Source organism: Sorex fumeus, unplaced genomic scaffold, assembly GCF_029834395.1.
Source record: "Sorex fumeus unplaced genomic scaffold, SorFum_2.1 ptg000007l, whole genome shotgun sequence".
In the NCBI taxonomy this organism is placed as follows: domain Eukaryota; kingdom Metazoa; phylum Chordata; class Mammalia; order Eulipotyphla; family Soricidae; genus Sorex; species Sorex fumeus.
The window spans coordinates 6224614-6236199 of record NW_026606064.1 but is presented as its reverse complement, the minus strand read 5'-3'; the positions used below and the strand labels follow the sequence as shown (position 1 = coordinate 6236199).

Genomic DNA, 11586 nt, shown 5'->3' with positions numbered 1-11586 from the left:
TAGGTCTGGAGTCAGGGCAGTATTTCTTGTGGAGTGCTTACCACTTTTAAAATCATAGCATGATATTTTATATTATACAGGTGTGTTAGTTTCAACTACTTAAAATAATTCTATGGCTAGATTTGACAATTAATACACCCTATCCTCTTAATATGAACTTTTAGTTAATGAAAAATATGAATTATACATTAATAATCTGATTAAGAAAATGGGGGTTGTCTGTGATTTAGGAGCCTCTGAAACCTTTCCCCTTTCTAGATAAGGCATCTCCTGATCAGAGATATCATGCTTCTGCTATCTGTTGTTAGAAGGTTGTGCCCATCAATTGCTGTCTTTGATTCCTCAGAGCTAAAATATTGCTTCAGAATTCCTTTTTACAACTTACTGTAGGGAACTATGACCAGATGATCCAGACTGACAACTGAGATAAAATTACCTCCTCACCAAATCACATGTGAGTTTGTAACTCTACAGAAGTTCTGTCTAATCCTGCACTGTTTCATTACTTAGTAAATATTGCCCCTGCTCTCATACTATCACCTGTAACAAAATTCTACTGTGACATCAGTGATGAAGAATAAAAGGCAAAAGACCATACAAATTGAAAAAAGTTGAATATGCCTATGGTAATAAACTTGCCTGATGTGACCTTTTAATTTTTATAATTACAGATTTTAATGCTCATCATTGTAGCCCTGAAAGTGTTTCCTGGGAAATCATGCAAAACCAAAGCTTTGTAACTGAGTTTGTCTTCCTGGGACTTTCACAGAATCCACAAATTCAGAAAATCGGGTTAATTATATTTCTGCTCCTCTACATTGCAACAGTCAGTGGCAATCTGCTGATCGTGGTCACCATCCTCAACAGCCCAGCACTTCTGAACTCCCCAATGTACTTCTTCCTGGCTTATCTGTGCTTTTTGGAGGCATGTGGCACTTCTGTTAGTGCCCCCAAAATGATTATAGACTGTCTCTATGAGAAGAAAACCATCTCCTTTGGAGGCTGCATGACACAGATCTTTGCTGCACACTTCATTTCAGGGGCAGAGGTGGTTGTCCTGACAGCCATGGCTTTTGACCGGTATGTGGCCATCTGCAAACTCTTGCACTATACTACCATCATGAACTCAAGGCTCTGTGGCATTCTGATTGGAGTGGCCTGGGCAGGGGGCTTTCTGCATTCCATTATACAAATTCTATTTACTTTTCAACTTCCTTTCTGTGGCCCCAATATCATTGATCACTTTATGTGTGACTTGTTCCCATTACTGAAGCTTGCCTGCACTGATTCGCACATCTTTGACCTTTTTGTGGTGGCCAACAGTGGATTCTTCTGCATCCTGATCTTCGCTATGTTGCTTGTGTCCTATGGGGTCATCCTGTTCTCCCTGAGAAATCACAGCACTGAAGGACAGAGGAAAGCCCTCTCCACCTGTGGATCTCACATTACAGTTGTGATTTTGTCCTTTGTCCCTTGTATATTTGAATATGCACGGCCTCCAACTTCTTTCTCCTTTGATAAACTAGTGGAGATGTTCTATACAGTGCTAACTCCTTTACTCAATCCTTTGATTTATGCTTTCAGATATAAAGAGGTGATAAATGCCGTGAGGAAACTCTGGAATAAATGAATGATGTTTTCTGTGGAAAAATATAGTCTTAAAGCTTGAAAAAATAAGTTACATGTAAAAGAGTAAAACGTATTGAAAGGAAACTTTAAATGGAAATATTATTTTAAGCAAGGCATCTTAATTCAATAATTACGAAAAGAGATTGAGAGAATCTATTCTCAGGCTTTGATTTTCTTAGATATCCAAATAAACAACCATTATCATTATAATCAAATAAAGAAATAATTTTCATTCTTACCTAAAATAAAATATTAATAATAATAAAATATAAATACCCGTTCCTGCTATTCATATATTTATTTTGTGATATTTTAGTAAATATTTATAATACTGGCATGGAAATCTTAAGAAATACAATGTGGATAGCCTATTTTATTTCTAGTCTACTCTCAGTTTCTTCTTTTATTCCTCCCTACATGCCCCCTTGCCACATAGTCCTGCAGGTGGAACTGATTTATTAGTTCTGTTATCATTGATCATTTTTTAAATTTCATTATTTTTGCTTCCACATATGAGAGATCTGTTCTTCTATTCCCACTCTCTCAAAGTTGTCTTGTTGCTAAATTTTGTGAGTGCTATATAAATCTCATTATGGTAGTCCACACTCAGCTGTATGCAGAACTCTTTTGCAGATTCCTGCCACACAAGACTATTGCTGGGAAAAATTCTCAGAATTTTTTATTATTGAATCACCAGGAGGTACAGTTACAGATTTACATATTTTGTTGCTTGTATTTCAGTCTGACATCTGCACTTGTAGGTTCACTGCAGCACTGTTTACGACAGCCAGAATCTGGAAAAATCCCTACTGTCCAATGACAGAAGACTGCTTAAAGAAATACTGGTGCATCTACCCAATGGAATACTATGCAGTTGTTAGGAAAGACCAAGTCATGAACTTTGGATATAAGTGGACCAACATGGAAAGTATCATTCTAAATTAAATGAGTCAGAAAGAAAGAGACAATTTTGAAAGATTGCACTCATCTGTGAAATATAATGTAACAGAATTGGTGACTAACACCCAAGAATAGTAGAGATAAGTACCAAGAGGTTTGCTCCACAGCTTGGAAACTGGCTCCACATGCTGGATAAAAGGCAGCTCAGATAGAAAAGGGAACACCAAGTAAAGTGTAGTTCGAGGGTCCGCTCTGAATTGGAGATGTGTGCTGAAAGTAGACTATAGATCGAACAAGATGGCCACTCAATACCTTTGTTGAAATCCACTACCTCCAAAAGGAGAGAGAGAGAGAGAGATCAAAAGAGAATGCTCTGGCACAGAGGATGGGTGGGGTGGGATTGTGTTGGGGCTGGGGTGGGAGGGATACTGGGATCATCAGTGATGGAGAATCGGCACTGGTGGAGGGATGGGTACCTGACCCTTGCATTGCTGGGATGTAGAATTATAGGTTTTCTGAATCTGCTGGAACCTGGAGGACTTGCTTTCCAGTGCTGCCACCTAATGGTACAGGTTTAGGACCACAGTTGTGGTATTGGAGTACCTGCTGGGTCTTACTGTACTGGTGAATTGAAGAGTGCTCAGTCATTGAAAGCTGACTCAGTATCTCTGATGGTGTCTTTGTACCCTTACTCCCTACTGTTTCATGGAGAAATGTGATTTTGGAAATAAGCAGTCTAGCGTTCCAGAATCTGAAGAGACCTGGTCATTGTCCGGCGTTCTCTTGTATTGGAATATGTGTTTGGTCTATGAATGCAAAGATGTTATGGTTGTTTCACACTTGCTTTACATCAGAGTAGCTGTGTATTTTTAATTTTCTGCTTCTCTCTGTATTTTCTTCTCTCACTGACACTTGTATGATATCTCTGACTTAGATGCTGCAAACAAATAATGGGAAGAGAGCAGTTTTGGAATTTCTCCACTCTTGAGCCATTCTGATAACAATCTGCACTTCTACATAGCTCTGATCTCAGGCAGATGATTGTGAAATACCTGCAAGTACATGAGTTGATTCTTGATTTGCTCCAAATCAGAAGCTCTGATAATTCTCCTTCAGTTTCCATGTTGTCTCTACAAAGATGGCTGGTTCGATTTTGCAGTGGGATGTACAGGGAATAGAAGGATTGACTTTGAGCATTTTTAACACTAAGGAAATACTTAACTACCTAACTCTTCTCTATTCCCAGGTTGGACTGTCATTCCAGGTTTCATGATCTCTGTCATTTAGCAGAGGGGCCCCTGTTTGTAATTCTGCCTAATCTCAACAAATTGTGTACCTTTATTGTGCAACACAGCGGGTAAGGTGTTTGCCTAGCATGCCGCCAATCTGGCCATCCTCAGTTGGATTCTTCAGCCCCTCTCGAGAGCTGGGAAAGGTACCCAGAGTATCTTACTCCCACAACAAAGCCTTATTCGATATGGAAACACAGTAACAAGTCTCACAATGGAGACATTACAGGGCCTGCTCAATCAAATCAATGAACAATGGGAGGACAGTGTTAGGGTTAGTGTTAGATAGTGTTATTGTGTCTCTTATTGTGTAACTGGTCTTAGGCAGTGCTTGGTTCCTGTTCTACAAGTTGACTCCATCTTCTCTACCATACCATGATTTTTCTCATACAACGCGTTTCATAATACTTTTGATTTCTAACAAATATTGGCTATTGAAATAACACAGGAATCAACATGGAGTATATCTTTTAAGTATCAATTTTTAATGTAATTGAAGTAGATTCAAGTTTTCAAAAAATTGTAGTAGATTTCAAGAATGGTGTCACATAAACCAGTATGTTACATAAACCAAGCAGCACATTAAAGTAACAAAATTGTAGAAGAGATAGAAATAGAAACTCAGATCGCTTCATGATTATGTCAAATAAACTGCATGCCTATAAAAACTGAGCAAAAAGAGGAGAAATATTTATTTAGTTAAAACAATTAATTAGTATTAAATTAATTATGGAAGATACAGGACTTGTAAATATAAGCCTCCTTCATAAATATTAAAAATTTGTATGATTTTTTATTTTTGTTGTTTGGGTCACACCTGGAAATTCACAGGGCCTACTGCTGGCTCTGTACTCAGGAATTTCTCGTAGTGGCATTCTGGGGACCATATGGGATGCTGGAAGTCAAACTCGGGTTGTTCGATAGTAAATGTTCGATAGTAAATGCCCTATCCTCTGTGCTATCGCTCCATCCCCACATTAATATGACTTAAATGACTGTCCTATCCAAAGCACTAATCAGATTCCGTGACTGTCTAGTAAACTCCCATGACATTCCTCGAAGACATAGCACTGTATAGCACTGTCCTCCCATTGTTCATCGATTTGTACGAGCAGGCACCAGTGACATCTCCATTGTGAGACTTGTTGTTACTACTTTTGGCATATAAATACGCCACTGGGAGCTGTTGCTTTACTCTCAGTCCTACTTAGTCTTCAGAGACAAAAATTTAAAATTTGTAAAATTTATATTAAACTATCAAATATGGGAGGCATCAAGTTACTTCAATTTCATCTATACTGTAAAGGTACATTAAGCACAACTATCTTGGACTGGATAAAAACAGACTCTCAAGCCAACTGATTACCCAAAAGATAAATCTTCAGATGTATGTACATTCAGTTTGTTTTAAATTTTTTTATATATATATTGAGGTACTATTATTTATAATACTGTAAATGGCAGTTTTATGTCTACCTCATTCCAACACCACAGCCTCACTATAGCCTCACATTTTCCTCTCCAAACTTCCCAAAGTCTCCTCCCATCTTGCAGTCTCTTAACACACATGCTCAATTCTGTGCACCAACTTCCAGTTCTCTTAGCTTTTGGCTTTTGTTGCTACTTTACCATCTATGTTTGCTTATGCCACACAAATGAGAGAGATCATTCTGTATCATTACCTTATAACTTTCACTATACTTTAATAAACACGGTTTAGCACACTAATATCAATATTTTTAAATTACATATTGATGCTGGAATTTATCAAAGAAATCTGCTATGACATTTTTATAAGTGCATAAAAGTTTCATAGTTTATCACACACAGAAAAAAATATCTTAAATCTCTGTATTTCTAATTTCTATTCCTGAAGATAATGAAAGTATCTCTATACAGAAACATAGATGCATAAAAAACATGATAAAAATAATATAATTGATCAGGGACAAAATATTTTGCAAACACTTGAGAAAACCAAATTAGAATTAAAAGTCTTTGAAACTCATACAGGTGGGGAATTCCCAACTCTGGGGAGAACTAAGAGTCAATTCTATTGATTCCTGATGTCTCAGGGAAACATCCTTTAATTCCAGTGGGAAATCAGTGAAGGAGAAAACTTTGATTTCCTATTCCCCACTTCCCCAAATTATGTTCAATACAGTGGTGCAGAAGCAATAGGAGTCATTTTCTGCATCATCACCTAGAAATGCTCTTCATCTGTCTCTGAAATGTAGAAAGATAAGTTGGGAACAAACTTCACTTCATAGCCAGTCTCTGAATATACGTTTATCTACAGAAAATAAGAGATTGCCAGCCCCAGACATTTCAATAAGCTGAGTTACGGTAAGAGTCATAATAAGTCTTTTGTATTTAAAGGAAAAATTTCAAACTGCAATTTAGGACTAAAAGCTATGCATATTATAATGAAGACCTTAAGTTTAGTAGAATCTTAAGTTTATCACTAAGTTATGAATAATTGTACTAAAAACATAACTTTTCTGCTTCAGGATTATTCAGTTTTAGCTTGAACTATAATCTTTAAAACCTTCAGTAATGTGGAAAAGTAAAATTTTATTTCTATTGTCTATGATTCAATAAGACATTAAGCACTCAATGGTAATACTACCATGGTAACCTTTGTTCGTTTTTCATGGGAATAGGTGATTGAGGCTAGTGTCAAGCTAAAGCTAATGTTAGTGTGGAATGGTTGGAGTCTGTCAAACGACTCCAGTGCAAGTACAGTACAAATGTCCCACTTGTCCCCTTGAGAATATGCAGGAGTAAGGAAGTAGTGTGTGGCTAAAGAATAGACCTTAAGCTTCTTTGGGTTGTGTGGATCCCAGCAGACCTATAGCCTTTGGACTGCACTTTATGTAATAGCCTTGGAGCTCAAAGAGGGACGACTGGCCTACGGCTTAAGTTAGTGTATAGCTTCTGGCTGGACTACGAGTTCTCACCTGTTTTATAATGTGCTTTGTATATGTATAGAACTCAACGTTATTAATAGAGGTTCCCTTCAATATGGACTGACTAATTAAGCTTAATTAATTAATTAATTAATTAAAATAATTTCAGACTAATCCAGGAATTACTGTGGACGAGCTGTGATTTTAAAGTGCAGCTGACATCTTTTTCCCTTTGTGGATAAGAAATTGTTCTGATCAGTGACATCTCACATCTGTATGTCTATTATTACAAGGTGATGCCCAACATAGAAGTATATTGATGTCCTGATTCCACAGAACTAAGATATGGCTTCGAAATCTCTTTTAACAACTTACTTTAGGGAACCATGAAGAAGTAAGTCAGGCTGGCAACTGAAATAAATTGGGTTCCCAATCCTGCAACGCATGGGTTTGTTCCCCTAAAGGAGCTCTCTATCTAGCACTATTTCATGATTAAATAAGTGAATTTTCCCCAATCTTACACTACTATTTTTAAGACCATCCAGTTTTTCTTATTTCAGAAATGAAAGAAGCACAGAATAGAAAATACCACATGGATGCACAAACTTGTGAGTGCCTATGATGATAAATTCATCTGATGTAACATTTTCATTTTTATTGCAGGTTGTGATGGTCAGTGTGACAGCTCTGAGTGTTTTCTGGAAAATCATGCAAAATCAAAGCTTTGTCACTGAGTTTGTCCTCCTGGGAATTTCACAGAATCCAGATATTCAGAAAATTGCATTTGTTATATTTCTGTTAGTCTACATTGCAACTATCTGTGGCAACCTGCTGATTGTGGCAGCCATCATCAGCAATCCAGCCCTTGTGGGCTCCCCAATGTACTTCTTCCTGGTTTTTCTATCATTACTGGATGCATGCCTCACCTCAGTTATTGCTCCTAAAATGATTGTAGACTGTCTCTATGAGAAGAAAACCATCTCCTATGGAGGTTGTATGATGCAGGTCTTTACTGGACACTTATTTTCTGGAGCAGAGGTGATTGTCCTCACAGCTATGGCCTATGACAGGTATGTGGCCATCTGCAAACCCTTGCACTACACTTCTATCATGAACTCAAGGCTCTGTGGCATTCTGATTGGAGTGGCCTGGGCAGGGGGCTTTCTGCATGCCATTATACAGCTTATCTTTACTTTACAACTTCCTTTCTGTGGTCCAAATGTTATTGATCACTTTATTTGTGAATTGTACCCCTTATTGGAGCTTGCCTGCACTGATACTTATGCCTTTGGCCTTATGATAGTGGCCAACAGTGGATTCTTCTGCATCCTAATCTTCTTCATGTTGCTTGTGTCCTATAGTGTCATCTTATTCTCCCTGAGAAACCACAGTGCTGAAGGACAGAGGAAAGCCCTCTCCACCTGTGGATCTCATGTTGCTGTTGTGGTTTTGTTCTTTATTCCATGTATATTTGAGTATGCACGGCCTCCAGTTTCTTATTCCTTTGACAAAATTGTGGAGATATTCTTCACTATCCTAACTCCCTTACTCAATCCTTTGATTTATGCTTTCAGAAATAAGGAGGTGAAAAATGCCATTAGCAAACTGTGCAGTAGGTTAATGATTGTTTCTGTTGAAAAATAAAGCCTTAATGTTTGAAAAAAATTAAATGTAACTTTATTACATCAGAGTGGTTTCTGAGCACAAAGTGAGGATTAAATCCTCAGCACTCTCATGTATGTTTCTGCCACCCCCCAAAAAATTCACACTGTATTTAAAAGAAATTAATAGATTTAATATTTATGAAAAAGATCCTGATTCATTTTAAGGCATAAAATATTTTTTGAAACGCCAATTATACTTTTTACTGTAGTCAGAAAGCAACATTAGACTTCTGAGACAGAAAATATTTCTTGTCAGGCACCACATTCCAATTTTTTTGCAGTACATTTTAGTTGTGCAAGTTCTGTGTTAGCTATAAATGATAAGCTTTATTGCAGCATGAATGAGTTTAATTTATACATAGAGATATTTGTATCTATCTATATATTCATTATTTTCGATGTGTTCAGCTGCAAATTTCTGTCACACAAAAATATTCAGAGTCAGATTGTATCTCCTATTTGGTGTGATTTTAGACTAAGAATGTAAAATAATCCATTTTTTAAGGCAGTTCCTTCTTTTGAACTCATTACCGTCCAAAGCGCCCTTTCATGTGTGTGATGAGAAAGCTTTGTTGAAATATTCTTGCATAACATTTAGGTCATTTATTACAAGATCTAAACATGGTGAATTTATAGGGTCTACAGCATGGCAAATTTTCTCATCATGTTTTTTTTTTTAAATTTTTTTTAAATGTCAGAGTCCCCTCTCGGAGAGCCTGGCAAGCTACCATGAGTATCTCACCCACACAGCAAAGCCTGGCAAGCTACCTGTGATTTATTTTATATTCCAAACACAGTAACAAGTCTCAAATTGTTACTGGGCCCATTCGATTAAATCCAAGAACAGGAGGACAGTGACAGTGACAGTGACAGTGACAGTGAATGTCAGAGTACTGCTATTTATTCAGTCATTCATTAAGCTGACTGAATTAGGCATGAACTCCACATTACTCTTTTTTTCATTCCATATGTTAATTTTATTTTATCATTTTTATTATTATTATTAGTTTTTTTATCCACCTTGATATAGTTACAAAACTTTCCTATTTGAGTTTCAGTCATACAATGACTGATCACCGAAACCTGCACCAATGCACATCTTCCACCACCAAGAACAACAGTATCCCCCCACCCTACCCCTCCCCTCAGCCTCTATGGCAGACAATCTTCCCCATACTCTTTCTTGTATTGCTTGTTATGAATAGCATAAGTTGTTGCATGGCCACAAGTGCCGCTGCATGCTCCTGGAACTCCAAAATTCCAGATAATTAGTGTTTGTAGAAATCTCTGCAGAGAGCTGCTTAGTTCAAAGATGCTTTTGTGTGTCTCTGGATCATGGTCATTAAGGTGCGTATATGGCATCCAGAGACAGTTTTTGGGTGTGACCTCCAGGTTCCATAATAATGCTTTTTCTATATAATAATTCACCTTTCATACTGTCAGTAAGCTTAATGGAGAAGGAAGTAGTGTGAATCCTTTCCAAAATCACCCCACACATTTTTGCTCATCTTGTTCTTTTTTGATGTGTATTCAGATGCATTTATTCTAAAAATGTAAAAGTAGCTATGTATTTTATTCTTAGGCAACCCTCACCGAACCCTATGATTTACACCAGGTAAGTGTAAAGAGGAAAACACCATCAGAATTATAGTCTTCCAAACATACAAAGTGGATTTTCGTTCCTCTATTTAAAATAGAGAGTTGGCATCTTGCATTTAAATAAGGAGAATATATTGACATCATCATTGTTTGAACAACATATACATATCTAAACATTTTTATTCTAAACTCCCTATTAAAACAATGACAATAATAAAGCCTATAACACTTTTTTTTAGATTTGTGTTACAGTATCAAATTAATATATTATGAGTAGAGAGGGATAAATTACAATTAAAATTTCTACTTGACATGGCATACATGGAAAGAATGCATTCATCTGGGGAACATAAAGTAACAAAATAGGAGACTAACATCCAAGAGTGGCCGATATTAGTACCAGGAGTTTTGCTCCATAGCTTGGAGGCCTGCCACACATTCTAGGGGAAAAGGAGCTCAGATAGAGAAGGGAGCACCAAATAAAGGATGTTGGGAGGATCCTCCCAGGATGGTAGAAGCATGCTGAAAGTAGAATATAGACCAAACATGACTGCCACTCAAAGCCTCTTTTGCAAACCACAACACCCAAAAGGAGAGAGAGAACAAAAGGGAATGCCCTGCCAGAGAGGCAGGGTGAGATGGGGGGATGGGGGTTGGGAGGGATACTGGGACCCGTGGTGGTGGAAAATGGGCATGGGTGGAGGTATGTGTGTTTTATCATTGTATAATTGAAACCGAAGCACAAAAAGTTTTAAATCTACAACTGTACCTCATGGTGTTTCACTAATAAAAATTAAAAAAATAGAATTTCAGTATAATCCACTGAGCTCATTCTTAGCTTTCTGTAAAGATATTACAAAACCATTATGCATACATACACTCAAAGACTAATATTCCTTGAGTTCTATTTATGATAAATAAAACCTGGAATCAATCCAAGTCCCCCACCACGGATATATTGATAAAAATGTGTATATATTGTAATGAATACACAAAATGAATGCTACTTAACTATAAGAAATGATAAAATCAAACTTGAATGGTACTGGAGGTTGTCAATGCAAGTGAAGTAAGAAAGAGAAAGAAAAATGTCAGTCTTGCTAATGTGTATATTCTGAACAAGCAAAGGGAGAGAATATAGACGAAACATGACTGCCACTCAATGCCTCTTTTGCAAACCACAACACCCAAAAGGAGAGAGAGAACAAAAGGCAAATAGAAGCAAACTCTTAATAGAACTGAAACTAAGTCTGAAATTCTTGGCTTTGATTGAAACCCAAGCACAAAAGATTTGTATGTCTACCACTGTGCCTCATGGTGTTTCACTAATAAAAATTTAAAAAAAAAATAAAGCTGATGGGGGGTGGAGTGATAATACAGCAGATAGGGCATTTGCATTGCGTGTGGCTGACCTGGGTTCTATCCCAAGCATCCCATATGGTTCCCAGAAATCAGGAATAATTCCTGAGTGCAGAGCTAAGAAGAACTCCTGAGCAACACTGGGTGTGACCCAAAAAGCAAAAATTATATATATATGTGTGTGTGTGTGTGTGTGTGTGTGTGTGTGAGTGTGAAATGCAATAAAAATAGTTGATG

General features: G+C 37.2%; 2 protein-coding genes across 2 annotated transcripts; both read left to right on the top strand.

The window, feature by feature from the left end:
- Positions 1-718: 718 nt before the first annotated feature.
- On the top strand, positions 719-1630 carry LOC130015788 (olfactory receptor 4C15-like). The gene has a single exon (XM_056106558.1). The coding sequence runs from the start codon at positions 719-721 to the stop codon at positions 1628-1630; it is 912 nt and encodes a 303-aa protein (XP_055962533.1).
- A 5805-nt stretch (positions 1631-7435) lies between these two features.
- On the top strand, positions 7436-8371 carry LOC130045404 (olfactory receptor 4C15-like). Its single transcript, XM_056138261.1, has one exon. The coding sequence runs from the start codon at positions 7436-7438 to the stop codon at positions 8369-8371; it is 936 nt and encodes a 311-aa protein (XP_055994236.1).
- The last annotated feature ends 3215 nt before the right edge of the window (positions 8372-11586 follow it).

Bases quoted from the DNA above. Each gene is read 5' to 3' on its own strand.
- LOC130045404 (XM_056138261.1), top strand. From the start codon at position 7,436: ATGCAAAATCAAAGCTTTGTCACTGAGTTTGTCCTCCTGGGAATTTCA.
- LOC130015788 (XM_056106558.1), top strand. From the start codon at position 719: ATGCAAAACCAAAGCTTTGTAACTGAGTTTGTCTTCCTGGGACTTTCA.